The sequence below is a fragment of the Hyla sarda genome, chromosome 7, assembly GCF_029499605.1.
Source record: "Hyla sarda isolate aHylSar1 chromosome 7, aHylSar1.hap1, whole genome shotgun sequence".
Classification (NCBI taxonomy): domain Eukaryota; kingdom Metazoa; phylum Chordata; class Amphibia; order Anura; family Hylidae; genus Hyla; species Hyla sarda.
In genome coordinates, this window is record NC_079195.1 from 69,323,228 (window position 1) to 69,338,691 (window position 15,464).

At 43.7% G+C, this 15,464-nt stretch overlaps 2 protein-coding genes across 2 annotated transcripts in view; both read left to right on the forward strand.

The window, feature by feature from the left end:
- FBXW4 (F-box and WD repeat domain containing 4) overlaps positions 1-14,145 on the forward strand; it is a 225,608-nt gene extending 211,463 nt beyond the window's left edge. Inside the window, exons 8-9 of the mRNA XM_056529496.1 lie at positions 11,816-11,957; positions 13,390-14,145. Coding sequence (XP_056385471.1) covers positions 11,816-11,957; positions 13,390-13,521 — 274 coding nt within the window. The 3' untranslated portion in view covers positions 13,522-14,145. The remainder of the gene's footprint in view (positions 1-11,815; positions 11,958-13,389) is intronic.
- Positions 13,587-15,464, forward strand: part of POLL (DNA polymerase lambda) — a 76,435-nt gene continuing 74,557 nt past the window's right edge. Inside the window, exon 1 of the mRNA XM_056529493.1 lies at positions 13,587-13,628. The gene's annotated coding sequence lies outside the window, so the exon portion shown is untranslated. The remainder of the gene's footprint in view (positions 13,629-15,464) is intronic.

The window sequence follows — 15,464 nt, forward strand, 5'->3', positions numbered from 1 at the left end:
GAAAAATGTAGACCATGATGCTCCATGTGCAGAGTCTTTATTTATATGGGAAGTAGGGGGTGAAACTGTACTCACCTTGCGGTGTTGTGCGAATGGGTGTTGCTTGGCTTTCAAACCAGTAGTGGAAGCTGTTGCCATGGCTCGGGTCTCGTTCGAAGGTCTGGTCTCAAGAATCTATATACAGTGAAGGCCAAAAGGTCTCCAGAAACAAGGTGCGTATAGCCTGCACTGGAGTCCCTATTGTCCTTCAGTTACCCATATGGACACTTGTGGAAGCAGAGATAAACTGCTCAAAAAAATAAAGGGAACACTAAAATAACACATCCTAGATCTGAATGAATGAACTTATTGTATGAAATACTTTCGTCTTCACATAATTTTTGTGTGATTTTGTTGTCAGCACATTCAACTATCAATGGAAATCAAATTTATCAACCCATGGAGGTCTGGATATGGAGTCACAATCAAAATCAAGTAGAAAACCACACTACAGGCTGATCCAACTTTGATGTAATGTCCTTAAAACAAGTCACAATGAGGCTCAGTAGTGTGTGTGGCCTCAACGTGCCTGTATGACCTCCCTACAACGCCTGGGCATGCTCCTGATGATGGATGGAGCGAGACATGATGTCCAAGATGTGCTCAATCGGATTTAGGTCTGCGGAACGGGCGGGCCAGTCTATAGCATTAATGCCTTCCTCTTGCAGGAACTGCTGACACACTCCAGCCACATGAGGTCTAGCATTGTCTTGCATTAGGAGGAACCCAAGGCCAACCACACCAGCATATGGTCTCACAAGGGGTCTGAGGATCTCCTCTGGGTACCTAATGGCAGTCAAGGCAACCTCTGGCAAGCACATGGAGGGCTGTGTGGCCCCCCAAAGAAATATCACCCAACACCATTACTGACCCACCGCCAAACCAGTCATGCTGGAGGATGTTGCAGGCAGCAGAACATTCTCCACGACATCTGCAGACTCTGTCATGTCTGTCACATGTGCTCAGTGAGAACCTGCTTTCATCTGTGAAGAGCACAGGGCGCCAGTGGTGAATTTGTCAATCTTGGTGTTCTCTGGCAAATGCCAAACATCCTGCACGGTGTTGGGCTGTAAGCACAACCCCCACCTGTGGACGTCAGGCCCTCATACCACCCTCATGGAGTCTGTTTCTGACCGTTTGAGTCGACACATGCATATTTGTGGCCTCTGGAGATCATTTTGCTGGGCTCTGACAGTGCTCCTCTTGCTCCTCCTTGCACAAAGGCAGAGGTAGCGGTCCTGCTGCTGGGTGGTTGCCCTCCTATGGCCTCCTCCACGTCTCCTGATGTACTGGCCTGTCTTCTGGTAGTGCCTCCATGCTCTGGACACTATGCTGACTGACACAGCAAACATTCTTGCCACAGCTCGCATTGATGTGCCATCCTGGATGAGCTGCACTACCTGTGCCACTTGTGTTTGTTGTAGACTATTTCTCATTCTACCACTTGAGTGAAAGCATCGCCAGTATTAAAAAGATACCAAAACATCAGCCAGGAAGCAGAGGAACTGAGAAGTGGTCTGTGGTCACTACCTGCAGAACCACTGCTTTATTGGGGGTGTCTTGCTAATTGCCTATAATTTCCACCTGTCGTCTGTTCCATTTGCACAACAGCATGTGAAATTGATTGTCAATCAGTGTTGCTTCCTGAGTGGACAGTGTGATTTCACAGAAGTGTGATTCTCTTAGAGTTACATTGTATTGTTTATGTGTTCCCTTTATTTTTTTGAACAGTATACATTCATAACAATGGATCAGTCTGTTCACATAAAAAAGCAAGAGATGGCTACAAATAAACTTCTAATTTCATACATTATTACCGGACATTTTGTCAGGTCATTCTTTGGATACATGTCTGTTTATCCAAAGCATGACCTGACAGATACAAACTACATATTTTGTGGTTATCCCTGCCACTTCATCAGGTCATAATAAAATGCATGTATGTATTTTTATTTAAAGCATGGCTTGACAAACAAACATGCATCTAATGATCCTGGCTCACACATGCCTTGGCACAGCCCATCCTTCTGCAGACTGGTAGCAGCTCACACCATATTTAACCCCTTCACGACGAGCGACGTACATGTACGGTGCCGCGAAGTGTCACTTGGCGCGTGGCGATGTACATATACGTCGCGGGGTTCCGGGAGCGCCGCGTCACCGGTAGTGGTCATCCGGCCGGGATTACTGCTGTTATCTAACAGCAGGCATCCCGGCACATCGCCGAGGGGGGTCCTGAGACCCCCCCATGACCGCGATGGGCGCAAATCGTAGGTCAATTCAGACCTGCGATCTGCGCGATTCCGGGTCATACAGGTCACTGGTGACCCGGAAAATGAGAGGGATCGGGGGTGTCCAAGACACCCTCGATCCCCCTGAAGGGATAGGAGTTTGGTGGCAGGGGTGCCACCCCTCCTATCCCTGCTATTAGTCGGCCGAGCGACCGACCGATAGCAGACCGGGGGAGGGGGGGGGGGGTTAAAGTTCGGTTCCCCCGCTTTGCCTCGGTGTCCGGGCAAAATGGGGGAACTGTCCAGGGAAAGTCGGCGCCGAAGGTACCTTACCTGGATCCCGGATCCTCCATGCGGGGATCCCCTACGTGCGGCGGCAGCAATACATCCGGGTCCTGCTAGGTGAGTTGCCTAGCAACATCCGGAGGGTCTCAAAACCGTGGCCCTCCAGATGTTGCAAAACTACAACTCCCAGCATGCCCAGACAGCTGTTTGCTGTGTGGGCATGCTGGGACTTGTAGTTTTGCAATATTTAGAGGGGTTCAGGTTGTAGATCACTAAGTGGTCTCAAACTGTAGCCCTCCAGATGTTGCAAAACTACAACTCTCAGCATACCCAGAAAGCAGTTTGCTGTCTGGGCATGCTGCGAGTTGTTGTTTTGCAACATCTGGAGGGCCACAGTTTTGAGACCACTGGACAGTGATATACAACCTGAACCCCTCTAAATCTTGCAAAACTACAACTCCCAGCATTCAGGAACAGCATTAGGCTGTCTTGGCATGCTGGGAGTTGTACTTGCGTGCCTCCAGCCGTTGCATAACTACATCTCCCAACATGTCCTTCCGCAATCAGTACATGCTGGGAGTTGTAGTTTTGCAACAGCTGGAGGCACACTGGTTGGAAAATACTGAGTTAGGTCATAGAACCGACCTCAAGGTTTTCCAACCAGTGTGCCTCCAGCTGTAAAACTACAACTCCCAGCATGCATGGTCTGTCAGTGCATGCTGGGAGTTGTAGTTTTGACCCCCCTCCCATGTGAATGTACAGGCTACATTCACACTGGCGGCAGAATACAGTGAGTTCCCCGCTTCAAATTTGAGCTGCGGCAAATTTTCCGCCGCAGCTCAAACTCCTAGCGGGAGACTCAGTGTAATCTGCCGCCAGTGTGAATGTAACCTAAAAACACTGCACTACACTACACTAACATAAAATAAAGAGTAAAACACTACATATACACACGTACACTGCCCCCCCACCACCCCCCTCCCCAATAGAAAATGAAAAGCGTATTGTACAGCAGTGTTTCTAAGATGGAGCCTCCAGCTGTTGCAAAACAAAAACTCCCAGCATTTCTGGACAGCAACTGACTGTCCAAGCATGCTGGGAGTTTTACAACAGCTGGAGGCACCCTGTTTGGGAATCACTGGCATAGAATACCCCTATGTCCACCCCTATGCAAGTCCCTAATTCAGGCCTCAAATGCGCATGGCGCAGTCACTTTGGAGCCCTGTCGTATTTCAAGGCAACATTATAGGGTCACATATGCGGTATCGCCGTACTCGGGAGAAATTGCCTAACAAATTTTGGGGGGCTTTTTCTCCTTTTACCCCTTATGAAAAGGAACAGTTGGGGTCAACACCAGCATGATAGTGTAAAAAAATAAACATTTTTACACTAACATGCTGGTGTTGCCCTATACTTTTAATTTTCACAAATGAAAAAGGGAAAAACGCCCCCCAGAATTTGTAACGCAATTTCTCCCGAGTACGGAGATACCCCATATGTGGGCGCAAAGTGCTCTGGGGGCACACAACAAGGCCCAGAAGGGAGAGTGCGCCATGTACATTTGAGGTAATTTGCACAGGGGTTCTGACAAACGCAAAAAAAAAACACACCCACATGTGATCCCATTTTGGAAACTACACCCCTCATGAATTGTAATAAGGGGTACAGTGAGAATTTACACCCCACAGGTGTCTGACGGAACTTTGGAAGAATGGTCCGTGAAAATGAAAAATTTTGCACAGCCCACTGTTCCAAAGATCTGTCAGACACCAGTGGGGGGGTAAATGCTCACTGTACCCCTCATTACATTCTGTGAGGGGTCTAGTTTCCAAAATGGTATGCCATGTGGTTTTTTTTTTTGCTGTCCTGGCACCATAGGGGCTTCCTAAATGCGACATGCCCCCCGAGCAAAATTTGCTCTCATAAAGCCAAATATGACGCCTTCTCTTCTGAGCATTGTAGTTCGCCCGCAGTGCACTTCAGGTCCACTTATGGGGTACCTCCATACTCAGAAGAGATGGGGTTACAAATTATTTTTTTACGTATGCAAAAGTCGTGAAACACCTGTGGGGTATTAAGGCTCACTTTATTCCTTGTTATGTTCCTCAAGGGGTCTAGTTTCCAAAATGGTATGCCATGTGTTTTTTTTTTTTTTGCTGTTCTGGCACCATAGGGGCTTTCTAAATGCGACATGCCCCCCAAAAACCATTTCAGAAAAACGTACTCTCCAAAATCCCCTTGTCGCTTCTGAGCCCTCTACTGCGCCCGCCGAACACTTTACATAGACATATGAGGTATGTGCTTACTCGAGAGAAATTGGGTTACACATACAAGTATACATTTTCTCCTTTTAGACCTTGTAAAAATACAAAAATTGGGTCTACAAGAACATGCGAGTGTAAAAAATTAAGATTTTGAATTTTCTCCTGCACTTTGCTGCTTTTCCTGTGAAACACCTAAAGGGTTAAAACACTTACTGAATGTCATTTTGAATACTTTGGGGGGTGCAGTTTTTATAATGGGGTCATTTATGGGGTATTTCTAATATCAAGACCCTTCAAAGCCACTTCAAACCTGAACTGGTCCCTGAAAAATTGTGAGTTTGAAAATGTTGTGAAAAATTGGAAAATTGCTGCTGAACTTTGAAGCCCTCTGGTGTCTTCCAAAAGTAAAAACTCGTCAATTTTATGATGCAAACATAAAGGAGACATATTGTATACTTGTAGTAAGAAACAGCGTTCGGCACAGCCAACCATGCAGCCTGATATTCGCTCTTGATGGAACAGGTGTGTATGTGTGTCGCTGCTTGTGGGGTGCTCAGCCAGGACAGAGTCATGGATCAAACATTTGAGAGAGCATGAAAAATAAGCGGCACTCACCACAAACAGCTAGCGACAACTTCTTTATTTCTTAGGCGTGCAGTAAAACATGCAGGTGCAGGGAGACAAGGACGCCGGGGAATCCGGCTGACTGGTCACAGCCGTATCGTGCTTCCGCACTTCGTCAGACCATATACAAGACATATTGTATATGTGAATCCAAAAAACATATTTTTTTTTCCATTTTCCTTACAAGCAGAGAGCTTCAAAGTTAGAAAAATGCAAAAATTTTAATTTTTTTCATCAAATTTGGGGATTTTTCACCAAGAAAGGATGCAAGTTACCTCAAAATGTTTTTTAACTATGTTAAAGTAGAATATGTAACAAAAAAACTATCTCGGAATCAGAATGATAAGTAATAGCATTCCAGAGTTATTAAAGTGACAGTGGTCAGATTTGCAAAAAAGGGCTTCGTCCTAGAGGTGAAAATGGGCTCCCTCCTTAAAGGGTTAAAAAAGCTTTCTCAGATGACTCTTAGTGCTTGACTAGCTTAACATGAGTGGAGTGTTTGCCGTCCTTCTCTCCTCCAGCTTCAATCCCAGGGCCTACTCTTTGTTTTAGACTAAACCCATTTCTAGGAAAAATGCCTCTTTCTCTGATGCACACACCGTGATCACGTGAAGTTTGACGTTATAGTGGCGCAAATGAAAAAAAAAAATTCTAGTACTACCACGCTACCACTTTCTCCACTTGTGCCATTGTCAGAAAAAAAAAGGGTAGACTTTGTTTCTAAAACACAAGTGATTATTGTGTATATATTATATGGGCTCCCATAGTGTGTAACTCTCTCTGGTTATAGGAAGCCAGTATTTTGCTTTATGTCTCTTAGTAATTGCTAAGATATATAACATTTTATAACAATTTAATGTCTAATAATAGTAGTTTTACTTTAAGTGCCATTTTGAAAGCAGAGATTTTTTTTATTTTATTTTTTTCGTTTTAAGTAGATGCTATTTTCAGTATATCTGTTGTAATGCCCAGGTGCAGAATATCTAAGTGCAGTCTAAATGAGCAGCACTGACTGCCAACAACGTGCAGCATCCAGCAGCTCAGCTCTATTGATTGGGTACATTACCACTTAGCACAGAGTCAGTGTGACTGCACATAAGGTCAAGGGGAACACTTTGTTTACTGTCAGCGTCCTACATTAATGGGAGAAGGACAGGTCGGGTCTCCATAGAATTGATTATCTTTCAGCCATGGGTCTTTTCTGCCAGATACTAATTGGTCTTCCTGCTTTTCATTTATTGGGATAGACAAGATGTCAGACGAGTGAAAGTGATTCCATCCTATTATAATTTATTAATGTAAATCCCTGTAGAACACTAAACATTCATAGGTAATGTCAAATACTTATTTGCCACCTTACCTAATGCTAAAACCGCAGCTGGTTATGTTGCTGAATACAGCGGGGGTCAGGAAACCACCAGAAACACAGGAGTTATATTTATTTAGAGTTATGTTTAGTAGAATTGTTAAGACATGATGCCAAAGATAACCAAGGGGGTTTCTCAAAAATTACATTTATATAAAGCACGATTTAAGAAGTTAAAAAAATCACACTGGTAGGAAATTGGCATTTGGGTTCCCCACCATTCTTGAAAATGAAATAATTTTGGATAAGGTTCCAGTAGGAGGCAATGTAGTTCCAAGTAGTGTGGCCATGACAAAAATTAAAAAGGTCTGGCATATGTCTCCCCATCCTGTTGCATTGCCTTATCCTTTTGCCAACAGTTCTGACTAGTAATGTTCAAAAGAGGAGCCTGTAACTTAGAAAAAGTGGTGCTGAGTCAAAGTGGCACTGAAGTTCTTGTCCTTGCTAACAGAACTCCCATTTAAAGGGGATCTGCCATCTGCAATTCACATCCTAATCTGTTGACCAGATAGCAATCAAGTAAGGGCAAGAAACTCTTCTAACACCACCATCCCTGTTTGATTTAGAGTGATCTTGAAGCCAAGCCCTGTTTCCAAATCTTGTTCCTGCACTGTGCATCATATAAACAGGTGCAAGATCTGTAAAGAGCTTTCCAGCCCTGAACACTTAAGTGTCTTGGGTACACCTCTTTGCACCGGTGAATAAAAACCTTTTTCTACATCAGAGTCCCAGACATGTGTATGGATGACCAATGAGAGCTATGAAATCTGTCAGAAGACCAATTAACAGGGGTCACAGTGGTCAAATACCCACAGATTGGAAATTGATATTCGAACAATAAAGTCTAAAACAACCCTGTGCTAAGATGCTATTGGCCATCACATGTGACCACCACGTCTCAAGATGTGAACTTAGAGGGTATACAGCTTGAGCAATGGCCAAAACCAGTAGTTTTGCCACTAAGGGCTGGCTAGTAACTTGGCTGGTTGCTGTGGGTGAGAATCACACAATGCCTGAGTGCTGAAAGGCAGCAGTGCTAACATTATAGATTATTTATTTTTATTGTTGATGACAGAAACTCTCTGTAGTTAGGGAGAGGCTGTGAATTTGATTGTGAGATAGCATCCTTACTTAGAGACCCAACACTACAGGAGCCGATGAAGCAGGCATTGGAACGCTTCCCATCTGCAATGAGAAGCTACTTAAAAATGCTATTGATCCACACACAAAGGGGTACTTAGGAATTTCCTGCTTTTCAGATGGCATGACCTAAGAGTGAAGGAAATATAATCATCAATACAGTAAGTTCTCTCTGTGGATCTTGTGTCCCTCAAGGTGCACTCTACGGGGCTGTTGGTTTGTTTCAGAGCCTGTTGTGAGGACTGATCCTTTCGGGGTTGTTTTTACTTCACTGTGACCTTGCATTTATTGACACTATTATTTTATGCTATTTTATAGTTTATTTAAGAGCACAAAGTACTCATGTTGACCATGAATACTAGGGGCCTAGACAGCCCCTTAAGAGATCCTTTCTGAAGAAAAAAGGGAAAAAGATGAAAGCAGATGTCATCTGCGTTGAAGAAACACATTTTCAACAGGAAAATCATCCCAATCTAGTTAATAAGATGTATCCTTGTGTATGTCTTGCCAAAGTACTCATGTTGTGCCCCTTTCCATTGCTATAGTGTGTGTAAAGAAACACAATAGTATTTTTGTTACCCATGTCTCTATATAAAATAATTGAAATATTACATTTTTTTACTCAGGTCACTATAATAGACACTTACTTGTTTGTGTAGCTCACCTTCTAATTTGTTGTGTAGAGTGGGACAGAATAAGCAGAGTCCTCTTATTACCATTACAGGATGGAGTTAATGACTTCTTATTTGTACTGTTGAAAGCCTAGATAAGGCAATATAGCAACACTATGTACACACATGTAAGGCTGATTTTTACAGAAGAAAAAGAAGGAAAAGGACCTCCATTAGGGAGGAAGACTAATAAATGGTTTGATGCATGTGTCTTTACAGTGGAAGAGGTTCTATATTTGCTGTCTAAATTGAAGACAAATAAGTCACAGGGGCCTGATGGGATACACCCAAAAGCTTAGTGGTGAGCTAGCAAAACTGTTAACAGATTTATTTAACCAATCACTGGTAACCGGAGTTGTCCCGGAAGATTGGAAATTAGCAAATGTTGTGCACAAAAAAGGTAGTAGGGAGGAATCCTGCAACTATAGGTCAGTAAGTCTGACATCAATAGTGGGGAAATAAATCGAAACCCTACTAAAGGATAGGATTGTGGAACATCTAAAATCCCATGGATTGCAAGATGAAAAACAACATGGGTTTACTTCAGGGAGATCATGTCAAACAAATCTTATTGATTTTTTTGACTGGGTGACTAAAATAATAGATGGCGTAACATTGCATATCTAGATTTTAGTAAGGCTTTTGACACTGTCCCACATAGAAGACTTATCAATAAACTACAGTCATTGAGCTTGGACTCCCATATTGTTGAGTGGATTAGGCAGTGGCTGAGTGACAGACAACAGAGGGTTGTAGTCAATGGAGTTTATTCAGAGCAAGGTCTTGTCACCAGTGGGGACCTCATGGATCTGTACTGGGACCAATATTAATTAATATCTTCATTAGTGATATCGCAAAAGGTCTCGATGGTAAGGTATGTCTTTTTGCTGATGACACAAAGATATGTAACAGGGTTGATGTTCCTGGAGGGATACGCCAAATGGAAAAGGATTTAGGCAAACTAGAAGAATGGTCAGAACTATGGCAACTGAAATTTAATGTGGATAAGTGCACGATAATGCACCTGGGGCATAAAAACCTTTGGGCAGAATATAGAATATTTGACACAGTCCTGACCTCAGTATCTGAGGAAAGGGATTTAGGAGTAATTATTTCAGAAGACTTGAAGGTAGGAAGACAATGTAATAGAGCAGCAGGAAACGCTAGCAGAATGCTTGGATGTATAGGGAGAGGTATAAGCAGTAGAAAGAGAGAAGTGCTCATGCCACTGTACAGAACACTGGTGAGACCTCACTTGGAGTATTCTGCGCAGCACTGGAGGCCGTATCTCCAAAAGGATATAGATACTCTAGAGAGAGTTCAAAGAAGAGCTACTAAACTAGTACATGGATTGCAGGATAAAACTTACCAGGAAAGGTTAAAGGACCTTAAAGGGGTACTCCGGTGCTTAGACATCTTATCCCCTATCCAAAGGAAAGGGGATAAGATGCCTGATCGCGGGAGTCCCACCGCTGGGGACCCCCGTGATCTTGTACACGGCACCCCGTTTGTAATCAGTCCCCGGAGCGTGTTCGTTCTGGGACTGATTACCGGCGACTACAGGGCGGGCGGCGTGTGACGTCACGCTCCCGCCCCCGTGTGATGTCACGCTCTGCCCCTCAATGCAAGCCTTTGGATAGGGGATAAGATGTCTAAGCACCGGAGTACCCCTTTAACATATATAGCTTGGAAGAAAGAAGAGACAGAAGGGATATGATAGAGACTTTTATATACATAAAGGGAATCAACACAGTAAAGGAGGAGAGCATATTTAAAAAGAAAAGAAAAACTACCACAAGATGACAGTTTTAAATTAGAGGGGGAAAGGTTTATGCAGTAATATCAGGAAGTATTACTTTACTGAGAGAGTAGTGGATGCACGGAATAGCCTTCCTGCAGAAGTGGTCACTGCAAATACAGTAAAGGAGTTTAAACATGCATGGGATAGGCATAAGGCTATCCTTCATATAAGATAGGGCCAGGGACTATTGATAAGATTCATATTATTGAGCAGACTAGATGGGCCAAATGGTTCTTATCTGCCGACACATTCTATGTTTCTATGATTATCCATCTCCCAATTTAGAATATAGCACACACATACTATCCTAGCTCTGCTACTGCCAACTACCTGTAAGCTTCCAAGTTTAATAAATTCAGACAATTGAAAACGCAGGACATCGACTGGTGTGGAGGTTGTACAGTTTACTTTCATAGTGCCCACTGTGTCTTGTTGTTGCTACTGCATAATGTGCACTCATCTAAAGTGTATTTTATGGTGTTTTGTCTTAAAGGGGTACTCCGCCCCTAGCATCTTATCCCCTATCCAAAGGATCTCCGCTGCAGCACCCCGCTTTCATTACTGCACAGAGCAAACTCGCTCTGTGCGTAATGACCGGTGATACAGGGGCCGGGGCCTCATGACATCACGGTTTCGCCCCTCGTGACGTCACGGACTGCCCCCTTAATGCAAGTCTATGGGAGGGGGCGTGATGGCCACTACGCCCCCTCCCATAGACTTGTATTGAGGGGCTGGCCGTGACATCACGAGGGGGCGGAGCCATGACATAACGATGTCCCACCCCTGTATTGCCCATCATTACGCACAGAGCGAGTTGGTGCCAATGGTGAATTCCCATCTGTGATATCTCCACGTAAGACATCTCTACAGGTCTGGGAGCCTACCAGTACTATAAGACATTAAAGGAGTATTCCAGGAAAAACATTTTTTTTTATACATCAACTGGCTCCAGAAAGTTAAACAAATTTGTAAATTACTTCTATTAAAAAATCTTAATCTTTTGAAGTTAAGGTTGTTCTTTTCTGTCTAAGTGCTCTCTGATGACACCTGTCTCGGGAAACGCCCACTTTAGAAGAGGTTTGCTATGGGGATTTGCTTCTAAACTGGGCGTTTCCCGAGACACGTGTCATCAGAGAGGATTTAGACAGAGAAGAACAACCTTAAATTCAGAAGCTCATAAGTACTGAAAGGATTAAGATTTTTTTAATAGAAGTAATTTACAAATCTGTTTAACTTTCTGGAGCCAGTTGATATATATATATATAAAACAAAAAGGGTTTTCCGGGCTAACCCCTTCAAGGTTGTTCATCAACTCACTGCCACTTATTTACTGCTGTCAATAGATTACAAAATAACACTGCTAAAGCTTTACTTTCCATATGTTATCCTTTTAGGAGGTGTGTCGGGGAGTGGGAGGAACCCCATGACAGTGCACTGTACTGCATACAAAGTGATGGGAACAATATGATTGCCAGTGGATCTTCATACTATGGTGTCATAAGATTGTGGGACAAAAGAATGAATCAATGTTTACAGGTGAGAATAGAGAACACACTTTCTCTGTAATATAATATATTTTTCCCCATAGCATCATTATATGTCATCACTTGGAGTCCAGCCTCTAGGAGCCCCCACTGATGGTTAGAGGGAAGTGGGCGCAGCTCTGGTGTAGCACTGCATCTCCATATGTGTTCCCTGCTCAGTGGCACACCATTCCACCCACACCATAGCCCCACTGATCTTAAAGTAATGGCATATCCTAGCTGTAGGAATCTTTTCCTGGAGTGGTAGGATTTTTTAAGGGTGTATGTATATGTTATATATTTATATATATATATATATATATATATATATATATATATATATATATATATATATATACACACATACACAGTGGTCCCTCAAGTTACAATATTAATTGGTTCCAGGACGACCATTGTATGTTGAGACCAGAACTCTATGGAAACCTGGTAATTACCATGAGAACTGTGAACTTATGGAACAGTCTACCTCAGGAACTGGTCACAGCAGGAAAAATTAACAGCTTTAAAACAGGATTAGATACATTCCTGGAACAAAATAACATTAATGCTTATGAAGAAATATAAAATCCCATCCCTTCCCCAATATCGCCCCACACCCCTACCCTTCAATTCCCTGGTTGAACTTGATGGACATTTTTAGACCGTACTATGTAAATATATCTTTACTATGTAAATTGGTTCTGAAGCCAGCAACATGTCATCCAAAAAATAGGAAAAAGTGAGAATTAAAGAAAAATAAGTAGATAACTAATATAGATAAAGCAAATCCTTACATAGAAAAGAAACAAAGATTCCCTGGGAGCTGTAAATCACGGTCTATGTCAGTGTTTCCCAAGCAGGGAGCCTTCAGCTGTTGCAAAACTACAACTCCCAGCATGTCCGGACAGCCAAAGGCTGTCCGGGCATGCTGGGAGTTGTAGTTTTGCAGCAGCTGGGGGCACCCTGCTTGGGAAACACTGGTCTATGTAGAGGACAGGAGCTTCTTCAGGGTCCTGTACAGTACATGCAATGTCCTAAAAAAGTAAAATGGAGTCGCCCTTACCTGGTGTCCGAAGGAGCAGGTAACCCTGGTACAGGTAAAGAGTACAGAACATGTAATACCTTCCTGTACTGTAGGAAGCGCTACCAGATATCAGTCAGTGCATACGCTTCAGTAATACAGGGGTTTTACCAGTAAATTGCCCATTCTGATTGGTCGGTTCTTCTGGCCATTGACACGTTGCGCAGATCTGGATTGTCCGTAGCATTGTATATTGAGTCTGGTTTCAACTTACAATGGTCCAGAAAAGACCATTGTATGTTGAAACTATTGTATGTTGAGGAGATTGTAGGTTGAGGGATCCCTGTATATATATTATGATGCTAGGCCTTCCTGGCATTTATTGTTCATATTTGATATAACATTTTTCCTTCTGTTTTTCTAGTCCTTCACCTTGTCATCTCCGACCAGCAGCCCGGTGTACTGCCTTCGCTTCAATACCTCTCACCTATATGCAGCCCTGGCTACTTCGCTACACCGCTTGGACTTCTCCAGCTATCAGTTTACAGCCTTGTAGCATCCGCGGATACCGCTAACACATTTTGTGACATACACCCCATCCCCCAGAGTAGAAAAATAAAAACAAAAACTGTCATTCTAGCCAACATAAAAAGAGCTTTAAAGGTATTTTTAGTGTATCCCAACAGCCTTCTTTATACAGTTGCCTTTTCCTTATATACAGTCCATTGTCCATTCCGGTTTATAAAAAAGCTTTACGTAGTGTGTAATGAAACCTAAACTTTTAGAATATACTGTGTGCTCTGATTCTGTTTTTAAGATCGCTGCCTGCTGTTACTGAATAGAAACTAAAAATAGAGCCTGAACCCCCATTTTAATCTAGTCCTGCTCACCCAGCTGCTGCATCTGTAAACATAGAAGAGGATGGGAGAGATAAAGAGAGAGATAGGGGGCGCTCCCTTGTAGTGTATATCGACTTGGTGTGATCCCTCCACCGCACCTAAGTGATATACTCACCTTTTGGTGGTGATGTTATTAGTCCCACGACTGTGGCGGGTCGTGGTATTTGAGGTGCAATCGGGTGGATGGAATATGAGCTGCTTCACTCGGACCGATACTGGGTTCCCAGCAAGGGACCAGCTTGGAAATGGGTAAGTGGTAGGAAAAGGCGGTCTATGAGGCGCTGCTCAAAGTAGCTCACAGAAAGACGGACGCAGGCCGGCACAGGACAATAAATATTTTTATTTGAGAATTACGGACAACGCGTTTCGGCACTCCAGGGTGCCTTCCTCAGGTCCAATTAGGCAGTACACTCTGTAGGATGGGTACCATGTGAGAGTGTGCTGGTAGAGATCCTGCTTCTGTGTGTGGCGCCAGCACTGCACACAGAAGCAGGATCCCCACCAGCACACTCTCACATGGTACCCATCCTACAGAGTGTACTGCCTAATTGGACCTGAGGAAGGCACCCTGAAGTGCCGAAACGCGTTGTTCGTAATTCTCAAATAAAAATATTTATTGTCCTGTGCCGGCCTGCGTCCGTCTTTCTGTGAGCTACTTTGAGCAGCGTCTCATAGACCGCCTTTTCCTACCACTCACCCTTCTGTTAACGTAAGCATTCTAGAAAGATATATTGATGCAAGCCTAGAAGATGTAAGAGCTGGACTTGTTCAGGACTGATTTTCAGCATGTGAATGTATACAATGAGTGTTCCCATTCACTGACTGCAAGCAGAAATCTCATAAAACTCATTATTTTACAAAGCCATTGGTACATTGCTACCACTGATTTTCAGTGACCCCTCAAAGTAGTGTTTCTGCTTTGCAACACTTACCTACCCTGGTCCCCTGCTACTACCTTTCCGCTGACTTTTGTACCCTCACTGCTCACTATTTTTGAGACTGGAAGTCAGAGCAGGACCTGCCTGTTCAGCCAATCACTGTGTCACAGCTGGGTGGGCTGATACTGCTCTGACTCCTCGACTGTAGAGCAGGTAAAATTTGGGAGCAGAGAGGGACCAGGGTAGGCAAGAATCATTTGTTTATTTCATTTTCCTTTTTATCTTGATGTAAATAAAAAATTTTTAAAAACACGCCAGAATATACCTTTAAAGGAGTACTCCAGCGCAAAATAACTTATCCCCTATCCAAAGGAGCGCTGGGACCCCCCCGGGATCTCCTGGACGGGGCCGCGGCAGTCTGCAGGAAGTGAAGTTTCGTCCCCAGCAGAAAGCCGCAGCAGACACTCCCCCTCCATGTATCTCTATGGGGTACATGGAGGGGGCGTGTTGGCCGCCGCATCATGCGGGGACGGAACGCTCCCTTTCCTGTATATTGCTGCGGCCCCGTACCGGAGATCCCGGGGGGCCCAAGCGCTCAGACCCCCTGCGATCTATAACTTATCCCCTATTCTTCGAATAGGGGATAAGTTATTTTGCACTATAGATGTCCTTTAAGTCATCACCGAAAACAGCAATTGTACTGTAGAAAATGATCTTTAAAT